This window comes from Sphaerodactylus townsendi, linkage group LG03 (genome assembly GCF_021028975.2).
Source record: "Sphaerodactylus townsendi isolate TG3544 linkage group LG03, MPM_Stown_v2.3, whole genome shotgun sequence".
Classification (NCBI taxonomy): Eukaryota; Metazoa; Chordata; class Lepidosauria; order Squamata; family Sphaerodactylidae; genus Sphaerodactylus; species Sphaerodactylus townsendi.
The window spans coordinates 147,076,785-147,095,011 of record NC_059427.1 but is presented as its reverse complement, the minus strand read 5'-3'; the positions used below and the strand labels follow the sequence as shown (position 1 = coordinate 147,095,011).

General features: G+C 50.1%; 1 protein-coding gene across 1 annotated transcript in view; it reads left to right on the top strand.

Moving 5' to 3' along the window:
* Positions 1 to 17,197, top strand: part of BCAP31 (B cell receptor associated protein 31) — an 88,000-nt gene extending 70,803 nt beyond the window's left edge. Inside the window, exons 7-8 of the mRNA XM_048490931.1 lie at positions 4,877 to 4,977; positions 16,506 to 17,197. Of these exons, the coding sequence (XP_048346888.1) occupies positions 4,877 to 4,977; positions 16,506 to 16,544 (140 nt within the window). The 3' untranslated portion in view covers positions 16,545 to 17,197. The remainder of the gene's footprint in view (positions 1 to 4,876; positions 4,978 to 16,505) is intronic.
* Positions 17,198 to 18,227: the final 1,030 nt, after the last annotated feature.

The window sequence follows — 18,227 nt, the reverse complement described above, 5'->3', positions numbered from 1 at the left end:
CCCTTCTCAGGGAAGGGTGGTGGATAATTCCAATAATAAATAAATCCAATAATAAAACTTCCTGTTCTTAACAGCGTAGCTCAGTGCTTTCAGACTGAAGGCCAAGGCTTCCTTTATTGAGCTGGTCTGTGTCACCTTGGGTCTTTCCCTGCGACCTACGACTTTTCCTAGTACGGTTGGCTTTTCCAGAATTTCAGGGTATCAGTTTTTGAGAGTTAAAACTCTCTTCCAGTGAGTCTTGTCTAAACTTGATGTGACTAAATTAGTGATAGTCTTGGTTCAGTTATTTTAGCCTCAAGGCAGAATTCAGGCTTGATTTGGACTATAGAACTAATGTGTCTTTTTAGTGATCCGTGGTATCTATCAAACTCTTTCAAACCATTCAGTCCAGTGTATCAATCCTCAGTTTCCCCCACCACACGACTGCAGGTTATCTTCATAGGTGTCTTCATAGGCATGATGCTGGCAGGGGATGATGGGAACTGTAGTCCATAACATCTGGAGGGTTGCGAGTTTGACACCTGTGGAGTAGATGGCTTCCAAGGTTTCCTATCTCTGTGGTGTCTGTTGCATGCATGATTAAAGATGACTGGGCTGTTTCAGACACGTATGTACTTTTTATTTTAAATTCAGTCACCTTTCTCATTTTAACTGCCCAGGTGGACGGGCAGTGGAAGGTAGGGTTTGGGTTCAAGGTTTTTTTGCCCTCAGGTCACAGCTGGCTTAAGTTTGGCTCCCTCAAGTTTTCAAGGCAAGAGGCATTGGAGGCGTTTTGCCATTTCCTGTGTCTGGTCACAACTCTGGTATTCATTGGAGTCTTTCACCCAAATACTAGCCAGGTCAGCGCCGAGAGTGTGGGGATTCAGACATGGTTTTCCCCAGATCCTAGCCTGACCCTTTAACCATCACACCATACTGGTCGCTTAGGTAGGAAGGTAGGTAGCAACGTTTATTTCTAGGGTGTTGTGGGTTTTTCGGGTTGTATGTCCATGTTCCAGTAGCATTTTCTCCTGACGTTTTGCCTGCATCTGTGGCTGGCATCTTCAGAGGTTCTAGATACAACCCGGAAAATGGACAACAGTGGTTCCGGCCGTGAAAGCCTTTGACAATACATTTATTTCCTCTTGGAAGTGCGTGCGGTTTCTGCATTTAAAAAAAACCCCTCAAGGCTAGAGAATTCCAGCAATGCAAGCCGTTGTAAAAAAAAGGATCCTTATCACCTTTGGCACAGTGACAGATGCAAGAAGAGGGCGTACTGCCTTTCCATACGAGGCAAGGGTTTGGTGAGCTCTCTCTCACTTGGGGGGCTGGGGGGGGGGCCTCGTTGCTGTCCTGCCTCTGGACAGTGAAGCTAAAAGAAAGCTGGTGGCTCATGAGTGCCAATTGGGAGCTGGGAAATCCCCTGACTGAGCAAATGTGTCCCCTGTCGTCCCGTCCCCCCCAAATCCCTGCAAACGGCATAAGAAACTAGAGCATGTGTCCCTAGGACCATAGTGAACTAGCGGCACTCAGATGTTAAGGACTACAATTCCCATCAGCCCCTGCCAGCATGGCCAATTGGCCATGCTGGAAAGGCTGATAGGGAATTGTCACATCTGAGATACTGCAAGAACTACTTCCTAGAGATGCTGTGTGACTTGGGTCAGAAGAAGCCAGTGTGGTGTGGTGGATTTTAAGTGTTGGACCCCAAGACTAAGACAGGAAGGGGGCATTGACCTATGGTTGCTCGAAGATGTTCATGGACTACAATTCCCATCAGCCCTCTGCTGATTTGGCTATGCCTGGCAGGGGCTGATGAGAATTGTAGTCCATGAACATTTGGAGCACCACAGGTTGGCCACCCCTGGACTAAGATCAGGCAGACTCGGGTTCAGATCCCCACTCTGGCATGGAAACTTGCTAAGTGAGCTAGGACCAGTCGCCACACTCATCCTAGCCTGCCTAGGATGCAGCAGTGGCGTAGGAAGTTAAGAGCTCATGTATCTAATCTGGAGGAACCGGGTTTGATTCCCAGCTCTGCCACCTGAGCTGTGGAGGCTTATCTGGGGGAATTCAAGATTAGCTCTGTGCCTCCCACACCCGCATGTAGCTGGGTGACCTTGGGCTAGTCAATCAGCAGCTTCTGCAGGAGCTCCTCTCAGCTCCCACCTACCTCACAGGGTGTTTGTTGTGAGGGGAAGGGGCAAGGAGATTGTAAGCCCCCTTGAGTCTCCTGCTGGAGAGAAAGGGGGGATATAAATCCAAACTCCTCCTCCTCCTCCTCCTCTTTGTTAGGGTGAAGTGGACAGGGAGAGGGTAGTCAGCCAGGGGGCTTGGCCATCCCTGGTTTGTCAATCTAACATTGTATAACCAACAAAGTCTGTGAGAATTTTCCCAACCTCCCAGACGACGCACCAGCTGGAGGGGATATGGAATGTCAATCATCCTGCAGAGATCCATTTCCATCCTAACAGATAGGCAAGATTGTAAACCTGGGCCAATAAGAGTTGAGGTTTTTATGGCCTTGCTACTTTGCCCTTCTTCTAGGAAGTGAAACGAGATCTATGTGGAGGGTTCTTATTTTTATTTTCGTACTTTCTCCCTGCAGAAAGATTAGGCAGAAATGCTTGTTCAAGGCCAGTCAGTTAGCTGCAGGTAATTTGCAGGTTATCTTCGACAAAGTCCAATTTTATCACTAACATGGAACCCTAATTTAACTGTCATCCTTTGGTTCCAAACTCACCATCCCTATCATGAGTGAAATCTTCCTCTCCCAGCTATTCCGGACCTGACCTTGAAGACCTGACCTTGAAGACTCTGATCTCTTTGGAGCTCATAAACTAAGCAGATTTGGCCCCTGGTTAGCACTCTGATGGAAGACTATCAAGGACACTCTGTGTTTGCTACACAGACAGGCAGGGGCAAATCTTCTCGGTTCATCTCTTGGCCTGAAAACCCTATTAATGGGACTCCATAACTTGGCTGTGACTTGACAGGAAAGTGCTTCCAAATAGCTACCAGTTATTCCAAATATGTCTCTAAAATAAGGAAAACATTCAATTTTACAAATTTTTTTTAAAAAATCCTCCGAGCACAAAGTGTTTAAAAATGCCTACTTCCCTTCTGAGGGCATTTCCACTCAACTGTTTCCGACTAGGACAGGGGTCCCCAAACTTTTTAAACCGGGGGCCAGTTCACTGTCCCTCAGACTGCTGGAGGGCCGAACTAAAAAAAACTATGAACAAATTCCTATGCGTAAAATGTTTGATTTCACCTTTCAGCCTTTCTGTCATGGTCTATTTTTAGAACAGTGACCAAAGTATGTCAAGTACAGGGTGGGCTCCAAATATTGTTGGGGAGGCTGTGGAATACCTTCCCCTGTAAAAAAAAAAGAGGAAAGCAGAACTTTCCCAATGAAGCATTCCATCTAACCCAGGATCAGGTATCTTCCTGGGTTCTTTCCTCCTAGCAGCCAGCGAAGCTGATTAAAAGCCAGCCTGGCTGATGCCAATAGATGGAGTGAGGAACAAGAAAGCCTGAGAGCAACACATGGAGTAGCCCGAGAGGGAAGAGGCGAGGAGCGAGGCCGTTGCCACATGTAAGAAGTTTTCCAACTCTGGGTCAGAAAATTCATGGAGACTTAGGTGGAGGTGCCATCTCATAGTAAATTGCAGATCAACAGCCGATTGGGCGGCAGTTCCTCCCCTCTCCCTCGAGCCCCTGCACATGAATGAAGCCATCGCCATACCATACCTGGCGGGCGGATAAATGCCTATACAGGGGCCACATTTGGCCCCCCCCTGGACGTGAATTTGAGGACCCCTGGACTAGGATAACAGTATTAGTGCTTAAACTACTGAGGTGAAAAGTCCTGGACAGTTCTTGAAGAAGAAGTTTGGGTTTTATTTATATCCCTATGCTCGGTTAAGGGGTAAGGAGACTCAAAGTGGCTGACAATCTCCTTTTCCCTTCCCCCCTCACAACAAACACCCTGTGAGGCAGGTGGGACTGAGAGAGCCCCAAAGAGCTGTGACTCTCCCAAGGTCACCCAGCTGGCATGTGTTGGAGTGCACAAGCTAATCTGGTTCCCCAGATAAGCCTCCCACAGCTCAAAATTAATGGCGAGCTGAGAATCAAACCCGGTTTTCCAGATTAGAGTGCACCTGCTCTTAACCACTACACCACGCTGGCTCTTGAGTGTAGCTCCAAACAGGAGCACAAATCTTGCAGCAGCTAGGGGAAATTCACTGCAAGTTTCTGACGTAGAAACGGCTTTAAAGCCCAGGGTGAAGCAATCTCTCATACGGACCCCTCGGCAGTCATGAAAATCCTACTGCATACAACTTGCTAGAAACAACTTTCGTACAAACGGGTTTCCTGCTACCGTGTTTCCCCGAATATAAGACAGTGTCTTATATTAATTTTTGCTCCCAAAGATGCGCTATGTGTCTTATTTTCAGGGGATGTGTTATTTTTCCTGTGTTCTGTTAAAATTAGGGCATGCTTCCAAACAAAAAAACTTTGCTATGTCTTACTTCGGGGATGCCTTATATTTAAGCACTTCAGCAAAACTCCCCTCTACTATGTCTTATTTTAGGGGATGTCTTATGTATAGGAAACAGAATTGGCAGCTTAGCATGGGCAGAGAGTTGGTGGAAAGGCTCCCTGGAAATGTGGGAAGCTCTCTGCTTTACAGTTGAGTGAGAGGGGCTGCAATCCCCCATCTTCTCCCCTGGATAATTCAGGAGTTCCTTTTCTCTCGTCAGCCTTCCATTAGTTAGCTTACATTAAACAGAGTTCCATGGATAGCCCACTAATGAAGCAAGAGGAAATGGGTAAAAACAGGACTTGCCGGAACGAAGTGGGGTTCTAAGCTGTGTGTTTTCTTCTTCCTCAGCTTTGGAGAAGGCTGAAAGTGAGGCGTTGGCGATGCGCAAACAGGCGGATGGGCTGACCAAAGAGTACGACCGGCTGCTGGATGAACACGCTAAGCTCCAGGTGCTGTGGTTTGGGGGCCGGGGATTAGCAAAAGATGTGCGTTGTGGCAGGAGTCTGCCCAGCAGGGCCTTGCGGGCATACACACGCACGATTACTACTTTGTGACCGCATGCGTCGCCCTAGTGGGCTGTGTGCCTCTGTGGAGCGGCACGTTGGAAAGTTTTAGAGCTAATTTTTCACGGATAGACATGCCCCGATTGGGGCTGTGCTGGGTAGACCTGCCGTATCCCACTTGGTGACAGATGGCTTTGCGGCTTTCCAACGCTGCAATAAGCTGCTGAGAATGGAAAAGCATCCAGTGCTTGGAGTTTCTGGTGGTAATGGCGTGGTGCAGTGGTTAACTATTGGCCCGGCGCTGCCAGGGGAGGGGATGTGTGCCACGCGACGAGGCGCCTGGATTTGGCCCCTCCTTCCCCTGTGCATGCCCTGTTGCTTTAGAGAAACAAAACGGGCTGAGAACAGGCCTCTTCCTGTTCTTGGTGGGGAACTACATTTCCCAGTGGTCTCCTGGATTTCCCCTGGCCCTGGTGAAGCCCTCACCACTTACTTTAAGAAACCGAGCAGGCTGGAGAACAGGCCTGCCTGTTTGGGAACTACATTTCCCAGAATGCCCTGGGAAATGTAGTTCCCACCAGAACAGGCCTCCGGCCTGCTTGGTTTCCTGAAGGCAAGTGGAAGCTCAAGTGCGAGCACTCCGGCCTTCGCCTCTAATGTGTGGTGGTTAAAATGGTGGATTCTGTAATCCTGGAGGACTGGGTTAAATTTCCCATTCCTCCCACCTGGAGCTCCTGTAGATTCTTATCCTGATGGCGAACTGGATGTGTTTCCCTCTAATATTTGTTTGTTAAGGGACCGCCATTGTGGTTCTTCAGGCTGCCTAGTTTCACAGAAGCCTGCTGGGTGACCTTGAGCTAGTTACGTGAGTTCTCTCTTTGAGTCTCCTTACAGGAGGGAAAGGCGGGACATAAATCCAAACTCCTCTTTTTCCACGGAAAATGCGATTGGCTTGGCAGATTTTTTAAAAACGTTGCTTTTGGAAGCAACCTCTGCCACAGAATAAGGATCTTCATTGTGTGACTGAAGAAGAAGAAGAAGAGTTTGGATTTATATCCCCCCTTTCTCTCCTGCAGGAGACTCAAAGGGGCTGACAATCTCCTTGCCCTTCCCCCCTCACAACAAACACCCTGTGAGGTAGTGGTGGGAGCTGAGAGGAAAAACCTCAGAAGAACTGTGACTAGCCCAAGGTCACCCAGCTGGCGATAGCAGGTGGGAGTGCACAGAGCTAATCTGAATTCCCCAGATAAGCCTCCACAGCTCAGGCGGCAGAGCTGGGAATCAAACCCGGTTCCTCCAGATTAGATACACGAGCTCTTAACCTCCTACGCCACTGCTGCTCCTGAAGATAAGCTGTGGCAGCCATTTTGTGGATACACCTGCCATACTGTCCGGATTCTTGAAGTGCTGAAAAGTTGGGGACCCCTGGTTTACAGCCCTTGGGGAATGGGGAGGGGGTGTTGTTGCTTCCATGTTTTGCAGTGCTGGGGGAGTCCGAATTTTCATTCTCATTTGATAGCTGAAAATCTGTAGAACATTTTGAGGGCTACTGCCGGTTGGAATTTGGGCTGTATCACCTGTAGGGATGAGCCCCGCGAACCCAGCAGAGCCTCAGAAAGAGCGCAGGAATGCCTGTGCCATCTGTGTCCTTTTCCTGGTAGCCTGCGGCTCACACCATCCCCAGACTCCCCGTGAGAGTCACAGGGTCATGAGACTACCTGACTCCACGGTCTACCAGATGTCCCAGACAAAGGGACAAAGGGGCTCTTGCCCCAGGTATGGATTAGACTTAGGCGAACGTTTCCTCCCTTATGCGTGAAGGCAACCCTCCCCCCTTGCATTCCACCCCTCCCCTCCCTCCGCCAGTGGTGGGTGGAGGCCATAATCATGCTGATATTCTCCCACTCTCCCGCCTCGGTCGCCCTATTGTAGAAAACCCTAATAAGGTGCCAGGGACTGGCACATGGCTAGAGTTGCCAGATCCGCGAGATCCCGCGCTTCCTGCTGCTGGCTCTCCGCGGATGATATCTCCAGTCTCACCGCCTCTTTCCCTTCGCGACCCTAGCGACTTCAATCACCAGAACTTTTTTTTCCATAAATAGATAGAAGGGCGTTAGTGGAAGCATTTCTTCAGGTCCAGCGGTAATTGTTAATTTATTTTATTTACTTTACACACTGCTTTTCTCCCCAATGGGGACCTTGAGCAGCTTACATCGTTCCCTACGCTCCATTTGATTCACAACAACCCTGTGAGGGAGGCTAGGTTGACCGTTTATGACTGGTTTGTGACCAGTATCACCCAGCAAACTTCCATGGCATCAATAGTGATTCGAAACTGGGTCTCTTAGCTCCTAGCTTGACACTTTAACCGCACCATACCGGCTCTCAAGAGGCTAAGAGGGTGCCCTCTTCCGACTTCACAGGCCTGACAGAGGCCTTTTAAAACTCTGCACCCGTAACGACCCTGGCACTGCCACACATGAGTGTGAAAATAGTCAGGTTTTGGTTGCCAGGTAATTTTTGGCCCAAACAACCTGGCAGGCCTTGCTGGCCAACTCCTCCCCACCTGGGCCCTGTTGCTAGATCTGGGCGAGGAGGAAGGAATCCCTACTTTGGCAACAGCGATCCCATGCCAGCTCAGTGCTGCGTATGCAAGTCACAAGGCAGTGGCTTATGAGGGAACTGATAAAGGTGAATGAGGTGGGTGGAGCTTTAGCATTGGCTGGCGCATCCCAAGGGAGTGCCTGAACAGGGTAAACCGAGCAGCAGGAACATAAAGCCTCTGACTTTTGTTCTTGGACTTGGAAGAGAACGAGGCACGCCATGCTTATTTGGGGAGGGGGGAAGGAGCTAAACAACCCTTGATTTCAAGCAATGTGAGATGTACATTCGAAACGAAATGGCATCATTTTGTTGACGTTTTTGTGCTCCGGTGTTGTTAGCTGCCTGTAGTCTGAGGAGGTGAGGTGGGATATACTTGTTTCAAACCATCAAAACATTTTAGTCATCTGAAGGGTGAGACTTCAAGAACATCAGAAGAGCCCGGCTATATCATACCATCCTGTCTCCCACAGTGGCCAACCAGTTCTGCTGGAGGTCCAACAGCAGGGCGTAAAGACCAAGGAGGCCTTCATAAGAAGAGCCCTGCTGGATCTGGCCAGTGGTCCATCTAGTCCAGCATCCTGTCTCTCTCAGTGGCCAGCCAGTTCCTCTGGAAGTCCAACAATAGGGCACGGAGATCGAGGCCTTCCCCTGATGTGGCCTCCTGCCACGAAGATTCAGAGGGTTACTGCCAGAAGATTGCCCGGAAAAATCTTTCTGGTTTCAAGGCAACTTAGATCAGTCTGGAAGAGTCCTGGATCGGTCAGGAAAACCCCAATATACACCCTATGCTGGCAGGGGATGATGGGAACTGTAGTCCATAACATCTGGAGGGACAGGTGTCAAACCCGCGGCCCTCCAGACGTTATGGCACAGGTGTCAAACTCGCGGCCCTCCAGACGTTATGGACTACAGTTCCCATCATCCCCTGCCAGCATGATGCTGGCAGGGGGTGATGGGAACTGTAGTCCATAACGTCTGGAGGGCTGCGAGTTTGACACCTATGGCCGTGGTGGCGAACATTTGGCACTCCAGATGTTCAGGGACTACAATTCCCATCAGCCCCTTCCAGCATGGTCAATTGGCCATGCTAGCAGGGGTTGATGGGAATTGTAGTCCATAACATCTGGGGTGCCAAAGGTTCGCCACCACAGCCCTATGGCATGGGTGACCAACCTATGGCGCTCCAGATGTTCAGGGACTACAACTCCCATTCGTCCGATTGGCCATGCTGGCAGGGACTGATGGGAATTGTAGTCCCTGAACATCTGGAGTGCCATAGGTTGGCCACCCCTGCATGGCATGTAGGCCAGGTGAAATCCCTTGCTCATGCTGGGCCCTCAAAGCTATTGCTACGCTTTTAGGGGTGCCAGCCTCCAAGTGTTTCCTGGGGATCCCCCAGAGTTACAGCTGATCTCCACACTACAGAGATCAGTCTTCCTGGTGAAAACAGATGTTTTGGAAGGTGGACTCTCATGCATGGTAGCCAGGAGTTTGCCAACCTTGATCGAGCAACCCTCCCCCCCCCTCCCCACACACACACAAATTCCCTGCCACTGGCCGGAGGGACCTGGTAGCCCTTTGTGCTTGGTCAGCATTCTGAGAAGAAGAAGAAGAGTTTGGATTTATATCCCCCCTTTCTCTGTAGGAGACTCAAACAGCCTGTAGGAGACTCAAACAAACAGCCTGTGAGGTAGGTGGGGCTGAGAGAGCTCCGAGAAGCTGTGACTAGCCCAAGGTCACCCAGCCGTTTTGTGTGGGAGTGTACAGGCTAATCTGAATTCCCCAGATAATAAGAAGAAGAGTTTGTATTTATATCCCCCCTTTCTCTCCTGCAGGAGACTCAAAGGGGCTTACAATCTCCTTACGCTTCCCCCCTCACAACAAACAGCCTGTGAGGTAGGTGGGGCTGAGAGAGCTCCGAGAAGCTGTGACTAGCCCAAGGTCACCCAGCTGGCGTGTGTGGGAGTGCACAGGCTAATCTGAATTCCCCAGATAAGAAGAAGAAGAAGGTTTGTATTTATATCCCCTTTCTCTCCTGCAGGAGACTCAAAGGGGCTTACAATCTCCTTTCCCTTCCCCCCTCACAACAAACACCCTGTGAGGTGGGTGGGGCTGAGAGAGCTCCGAGAAGCTGTGACTAGCCCTAGGTCACCCAGCTGGCGTGTGTGGGAGTGCACAGGCTAATCTGAATTCCCCAGATAAGAAGAAGAGTTTGTATTTATATCCCCCCTTTCTCTCCTGCAGGAGACTCAAAGGGGCTTACAATCTCCTTTCCCTTCCCCCCTCACAACAAACACCCTGTGAGGGTGGGTGGGGCCTCCCGGGAGAAGCTTCCAAGCTGAGCTAGCCCTAGGTCACCCAGCTGCTTTAGTGTGTGGGGAGTGCACAGGCTAATCTGAATTCCCCAGATAAGAAGAAGAAGAGTTTGTATTTATATCCCCCCTTTCTCTCCTGTAGGAGACTCAAAGGGGCTGACAATCTCCTTGCCCTTCCCCCCTCACAACAAACAGCCTGTGAGGTAGGTGGGGCTGAGAGAGCTCCGAGAAGCTGTGACTCGCCCAAGGTCCACCCAGCTGGCGTGTGTGGGAGTGCACAGGCTAATCTGGAATTCCCCAGAGAAGCCTCCACAGCTCGGCGGCGGCAGAGCGGGGAATCAAACCCGGTTCCTCCAGATGGGCCTGCGGATACACGACTCACCCAACCTCCCCTCATGCCCCACTGCTGCTCCTTTTTTTTTTTTGAATGTGGAGCTGGACGGCACTGGGATTTGCTGGACTGTTTTTATTTTTCTCATACCAGACTTTCCGCTGGGCGAGGGAGGGTTGTTTTGACCCCAGCTAGATTGGACCTGGCTGGTTGTCTCAGATCACGTGGCGGCAGCAGGCAGCTAAGCTCGCCAGCATCCAGGTGGAGCCTGGAGGTTTTCCTGAACCACAGCTGATCTCTAGACAGCTGCTTGGGAAGATGGACTCTGTGGCATTACATCCTGCCCTCCCCATGCTCCGCCCCCCAAATATCCAGGAAATTCCCAGCCCAGAGTTGGCAACTCTGCACGTAGCACTCTCTGCTTTTTGTAAGCCTACGGTGCTTCTAAGTATCTTTCCCTCAGGCCAAAGGATTTAAGGCTTTGCCCTTAGAAAGAGGCAGCCGGGGGAAAAATTCCCAACCAGCAACATTGCCAAGTAAGGGACCGTAGTGGCTAAGAGCAGTGGCTAAGAGCAGGTGCACTCTGTTCTAGAGGAACCGGGTTTGATTCCCAGCTCTGCTGCCTGAGCTGCGGAGGCTTATCTGGGGAATTCAGATTAGCCTGTGCACTCCCACCTGCACCGCGCCAACTGGAGCCTTGACCTTGGGCTAGTCACAGCTTCTCGAGACTCTCTCAGCCCCACCTACCTCACAGGGTGTTTGTTGTGAGGGGGGAAGGGCAAGGAGATTGTCAGCCCCTTTGAGTCTCCTGCAGGAGAAAAAAGGAGGGATATAAATCCAAACTTCTTCTTCTAAAGAATTTCCTCCATCTTTTTAAAACTGCCTCGGGCCTGCCTGGTTCGCCAGATGGAGCTTGCTGCGTATCTTCCTTTTTCTGCTCCTTTTTCTTTTTTGCCACCTTCCCCCGCAGGGCCTTCCCTGGCAGAGCGATGCCTTCATTTTGACCCCCTGCTTCCCTGTTGCGGCTGCCAGCTCCTCCTCTGCCCCCATCGTAGACCCAGAGCCAGCCTGATCAGGCGGCTGAGGCCGGATGACATTTTGCCTCGCCGTTGACCTAAAAATAGGGTGTGTGCATGCCTAGTTGACTCGGAGGACCCTGCAGAGGTTCTTCTAGAAATGCTGATGCAGCAGAGGGGCCCCGTGGGCTCCTGTGTCAGAGAGAGATCTGTGCCTGGGCTGCTCGGCGAGAACGTGGCGAATGCCGCCTGCTGTTCGTGTGCCCCAGATGGCGGCTGCCAATCCTTGCGCCGGCAGCCACCCCTTCTGCCCTGCCTTCTGAAAGAAGGTGGAGGTTTGCAATGCAGATTTGGACGGGGCTGCAAATGGCTGCTTGGGGGATTCTGTTTGGTGTATTTTTGTAACGGGGGTGTGGTGAATGAGAGAGCAGGTGCTCCTGGACTACGGCAATTAGCTCTTTGTGCCGTTTGTCAAGTGGTGTGTAGTGTTGTGGGAGCTGTAGCCGGTGCCACCTCCTTGGCCCAGGTCCAAGCACTTAGTGTTCATCCTCCGTTCCTTTTTGGGCTGCTCCCATGTGCCGCCGGCAGGTTTTGTAGGACATGTTGCCACGTCCACAGGTTGGCTGTCTTTCTGGCCCCTCCAGCTGGTGTAAAGGAACTGTGCCCCTCCCCCAGGACTACAGGGCTCCCTTCTAATACCATTGGTGGAATGGCAGCGATCGGGAGCACCTGCCCATCCTGCCGTGTGGTGGACAGTCACTGGACGAAGCTTGTTCCTATGCAGTTAAGCAGGTGCAGGCCTGGGCTGCCTTGAGCCCCCAGTCATCTGTTGTGCAGGCATCCTCCTAACTGCAGTTTTTTCCCTGCAGAAAACATACAGTTAAATCCCTTCTTGCACTTTCAGACGGCCACTTGTAGCCTAGAAACACAGAGCCGGAAGGACACCAGGGGTCATCTATTCCAACTCCTTGCACAAAGCAGGAAATTCACATCTTTCAATTTTTCCCCCGCTCCTCCAGTGATCCCTGCTCTGTGCACAGAGGCAGGCAAGAGACTTTCAGGACCTCTGGGCCAATCTGGTCTGAAAGAAGACTCTTTCCTGGTTTCTAAGTGGGGTAGATCCCACCTCTGTCCTCCTGCTGCGAAGTTTATATGTTCATGTATTAAAATATTTGTACCTTATGGGGTAGGTGGGACCGAGAGTTCTGAGAGAACTGTGACTGGCCCAAGGTCACCCAGCAGGCCACATGTGTAGGAGGAGGGGAAACAAATCCAGTTCACCAGATAAGAGTCCGCTGCTCATATGGAGGAGGAGAGAATCAAACCCGGTTCTCCAGATTATCCTTTCGTTCGCCAGACGAGTCCCATCCAGCTATTCCGACTGTGAAGAGTCTTCCTTCGCCTCACTTCTTTTCATTCCCGGACTAGGATCAGTCTGGGGGTGTTAACACCCCACGTGATGCCTCTGGACTGACGTACCACTCTGCATCCTCTAAGCTGTGAACTCGGGCACTTAGGGATTCCCCTGCTACGTTGTCTCTTAAGAGCACTGGGAAGGTTCCGTTGTGGATTTCCTAGCTGTAAGAACTCTGTGGTTTTAATATCCGAGTTGTATGTACTCGATAGTGGTGGGACACCCACAATCTGAACTTGAAGCCAGTTGATCAGACTTGTGACATGTTTAGTGTTGGCCTAATTCAGTTGTTGCTAGTCTGAGGTCAGGCGCAAAATGCAGAGAAAGGGGCACCCAAACCCCACCCAACTACAGGGGCTTTATTCAACCACCAACGGTCTCAGCAGCCACTGTCCCAGCTTCGTTGGAGCCAAAAGGGATGGAGAGCTGCATGCGTCATTTTTAACAGGGTACCACCCAAGAATTCCAGGTATCTGAATTCCATTCCTTCTTGCATGCCTTCGGAATTGTTGCTCATGCAGACAGCCAATAGTGAACACCTGGGCCTGTTTAATTGAGGTCACCATGCAATTGTCTTATGGGTGCTGTGAGAATCCTGCAAGAGGCCAGTTGTGCAAGGTACAGACACACAGTACTTTGTGTCTTAAGAATTAATGTAAACTTAGGGGCTCTTGGTGTGGTGCCTCTGGGCACCACGATGGCCACCAACAGCTTTCTTGGGCCCTGCCAAGTGTTTTTAGAAAGCGGGCGACCAAGGTTTCTAGTTGACAGACTTTTAAGAAGTTGCTTCAGCAGCAGCGGCTGCCACATCAGAAACATCTTTGCAGCATCACCGGACGTAAATTGTGTGTGTGCAAGAAGATATCATTTAAAAACCATATATTCATTTTAAAAGGATCCTGCTAAACTGAGCTTCTGCGTGAAAGAGTTACCGCTGGAGTTGTGCGTAACCTTTGTTCTTAGTGTCCTGTGGCTGCGTCCTCAGTGTTGTGTCGGAATTCCAAAGGTGCCCATAGACTCAAAACCGTTAGGGGTCCCTAGTGTAACTTAAACACTGCTAAAGCTAGATGGAACGCATTCCCCTCTGCCGTTCTTAAGGGCCAACAGTTGAATATTCCACTTCTAGATAGAACATGTGCATATTGTCAGGATACTGTTGAGACCCTCGAGCATATTATGTTTTTTTGCCCGAGGTACGCGTTACCTAGACTCTCCCTACTTGTCCCAGCTCTAGTTGTTCAGAGCATAATAGCGACAGCAGGATAACTGGAAAAACAGCTGAATTTTTTATCAGAAGTGCTCAAGTCAAAGACTTAATAGAAGCTCGATCACCTCTTCCTTACCAACCTTTATCCAGTTTTACGCCTTGTTTTAACACCCGCTCTGTCCTGTATTCTGTTTTATTTTTACTGATCTGCCTCATAAAGGTCCCTTGAAGTTGAACTTAAACACAGTTTGCTGATGTACAGTGGAAAGCAGGACGGTGTTACACACTTGAACTAAGCACCAAGTATCCCTCACCTTCCAGATGGACAGAGGACAATGCGGCTGAGTCGTGATCTTACGTCACTGGCTGGCAGACAGCCGGTCTGTTGTTTGTGCTTGAATGTGCAGTCTTGTGACTAGCTCATTGTCTGCCAGCAATGACTCAGTCGCGCTTGTATTGGGTGGCATTCTCCCAGCGTAGCTGAAAGCTGTCTACCTTACTTTGCTGTCCTTCAAGGAGTTTCACAGAGCACGCATTCTGCCCCAGCTTCCCTGTGCTAGTGGGAAGGGGTGTCAAATTTAGCTTTCTCAGTTTAAAAAAAAATATCAAAAACAGTTTCCTGTGTCTGGGCTCAATACTCAGGCTGGTCCCAAACAGATGCTTAAATAGGACTCAAAACCAGTAGCACCTTAGAGATACAATAAGATTTCCAAGAAAGTGAACCCCCTTTATCAGATACAGGTGGGGAACATTAACTTTAAAAAAACCTCTCACCCTGGAAATCTTGTTGATCTTGAAGGTGCTACTGGACGGGAATCTCGCTTGTCTACTGCGGACCAACCCGCTGGAAAAATAAAGCAAGCCGGAATAAGATCCCCAGTTGTTTGAATTAGCCTTCACTATCCCTCGTGGCTTCCCTTTGGCTAATGCAGGCTGACAGAAGAAACTATGCCTAATGCGTGAGGGATATCTGCGTCGGCCTCAAATCGTTTTCGTCCAGGTAGTTCCGTATTCCAGGCCAGGATGTGAAGAGGGGAGGAACCCTGAATTGTGCAGAAGTCACTTTCAGTTGCCCTGTAGATAAGGTGTGGAAGGGAGAGGTGGTAAATGTGTAAATGGAAACACTTGATATGATATGAAGCCTGATATGTGATACGGACTCGCTCTTTGACATACATCGCGCAGGCCAAAAAATTGTGGGTGTTCTGTAATATAGAACACCAAAACACGTTCTTTTCTCTTAGCATAGATCAGGGGTCTTCAAACCATGCCCCCCCCCAGATGTTCATGAACTACAATTCCCATCAGCCCTGCCACTTGGCCATGCTGGCAGAAAGGGGCTGGATGGGAGTTGTAGTCCATGAGCTATCTGGGAGAACCACTCTTTGAAGACCCCTGGCATAGATGCAGAATCAGGCAGCCTCTGAATCTTGGTGCCAACAGGGGAAGGCCTCATCTTTATGCCCTGTGGTTGGATCTCCAGAGGAACTGGTTGGCAACTGTGTGAGACAGGATGCGGGACTAGAGGGACTTCTGGTCTGATCCAGTAGAGCTCTTCTTGCGAGGACCTTGGTCTCTGTGCTCTGTTGTTGAACTTCCAGAGGAACTGGTTGGCTGCTGTGTGAACCAAGATGCTAGACTAGATGGACCCCTGGTCTGCTCTAGCGGGGCCCGTCTGGTGTTCTTATGGACGATGCCTCGTTTTGGAGTGCAGCTATGACATGTCATAGGATATTTAAGCCTTCCACTCCAGAACCTGTCATAGGATATTTAAGCCTTCCATGTCATAGGATATTTAAGCCTTCCACTCCAGAACTGGTTGAATTCCGAATCATCTTCAAGGTGTGGGTTTTGACCTTCAAGGCATTACGCGGCCTGGGACCCTCGTACCTACAGGACTGCATCACCCCATACATCCCTACTCGAGCCTCTGCATCTGTGCAGGAGATGCCAATTTACTCGGTGGTCCCGGCCTCGGCTGAGTAGTGTGGCTGGCCTCCACAGACGGCCAGAGACTTTCACAGCATTGGCCCTGCCTGAATGGAACACTCTCCCTCCATAGCTGTCTGGGCCCTCACGGAACCTTTGGTGAGTTCATGGGGCCTGTAGGCTGTCCCACCCGGGCAGCAGGTGTCCAGTCAGCTGATGTAAGTGCCCCTCACTGCTCTTTGCTTGGTGCTGCTACATCGGAGTCCCCTCATATTGAGAGACCCTTAGATCCGGCACTTTCTTTGGGGATAGGTTTTAAATTGGGGTTTCTGGACGCCTCTTGTTTATTTAAGTCTTATTTATGTATCAATTGTTGTTCGCTGTTTTTAGGATTTTTAGGTTGTTTGTTGATGATGAGATGGAGCCTCTATATCTGTATGTATTTATATTTTAGTGTATGAATTGCTCCTGTTTGATGTTGAGTGTTGTGCACCGCCCGGAGCCCTTCGGGGATCGGGCGGTATAAAAATCGAAGAAATAAATAAATAAAAAATAAATAAACCTGCATTTAAGTCTTTGGGAGACCTATTCCCAAGATCTTATCTGCCCCAATGAGGTCACTTTTTCTCAACTCTGTGTTTGTCTTTGTCTCTCACAGGCTGCCTGCGATGGGCCCAAGGACAAGAAGGAAGAGTGATGGCCGTGGCTACCTCCTGCCTAGTCGTTTTCCCTCTGTTAGCTGAGTTGCTTCTTGTTCATTCTTCCCCACTCCCTGCTTAGAAGTCCCCAGTGAAACTCCTCTCACTCTGGACATTGGTTGGGGAGGGGAGTGCTCACTCTTCATCCTGGCCCTGGCCCCGGCCCCGACACACTAGCTTTTGAGGGGGGTGGTCCTCTGCATCCCCCAGCCTTCCTCTTCCTTCCCAATGCTAGCTGTGAGCTTACCAGCATGGAATTGGGGTACGACTGCATCCAGGGATTTTTCTCCCCTCTAGTAAAGGAGGTGGGGGAGGCAAGACCCTCCTTTGTTGAGGCAGGAGGAGGAGGCAGGACCCGTAGGAGGTGAAGCCTGTTGGCTGTTCCTCAAGATCTTGCTCCCCTCTCCCCAGCTCCCCTTTTTTTCTTTCCCTCCTCCCTCTTCCGGCCCCACTTTGGATAGTTCGCTGTTCCCTTTGGAGCTTTATGGGAGCGTGAAAAGGCTTGTTACTTAGTGTGCCTGGCCAGTGCGTAGGGAAAAAGATCTGCTAATATAACCACACCTCTCTATGAATTCTTTATATATATATATACACTTAAAAGACAAGGTGTTTGTGCAAACTGACTCAATAAAGAAGAATCTCTGGAACAAAAGCAGGTCTCCGTGTGTTTTGTGGATGAGACAGGTATGAGTAAGCAGAGCCTCATTCGGTTTTGGCCTCCCTAAGAACATAAGAACTAGCCTGCTGGATCAGACCAGAGTCTCCATCTTAGTCCAGCATTCTGCTACTACTTGGTGGCTCCACCAGGTGCCTTTGGGAGCTCTCACATGCAGGATGGGAGAGAAGTGCAATGGCCTGCTGCTAGCTGCTGCTTAGCTCCTGAGCACCTGGTCTGCTAAAGAGCATTTGCAGTCTGAGATCAAGGCAAGATCAAGACTGAGTAGCCCATAGATCGACTTCTCCTCCCATCAAATCTAATATCCAAGCCCCCCTTTTAAAGCTATCCAGGCTAGTTGGCCATCACCACCTCCTGTGGCAGCATATTCCAAACACCAATCACACGTTGTGTGAAGAAGTGTTTCCTTTTATTAGTCCTAATTCTTCCCCAGCATTTTCAATTAATGCCCCCTGGGTTTAGTATTGTGAGAAAGAGAGAAAAATTTCTCTGTCCACATTTTCTACCCCATGCATAATTTCATAGACTTCAATCATATCCCCCCTCAGACGTCTCCTCTCCAAACTAGAGAGTCCCAAACGCTGCAGCCTCTCCTCATAAGGAAGGTCTCCTCTTGTAGTGCTGCAGGAATAAGGGGGAGGGAGCAGTTCAGAGTATTCTTGTTGTACTGGCCAGAAGTAAACCCGCCACCCCGGACTTTAAGGTCCAACGCCGGCACCCCTGTGCACAAGGTTCACCCCCCATGCCTCTGTTTGTCGTCCCAGTTTCTCGGGTCTCGGCTCAACTACACTCCCGCCTCTGTTCCGTGTCTGTTTGGGCTTCGCTTCGCCCTCTTGAGGTCACCTGAGGTCCACAGCAACAAAGTAGTCCTGTGTGCGAGACAGTGCCCCGTGCCAGAAGAGTGCCCACAGAGGTGATGCATAAGATGTCTGAGCAAGGAGAACAGAGGCTTCAAGAAGAGCGGAGAGGAATGCAAAATTTGACAGAGGACAAAGCAAGGAGGCTT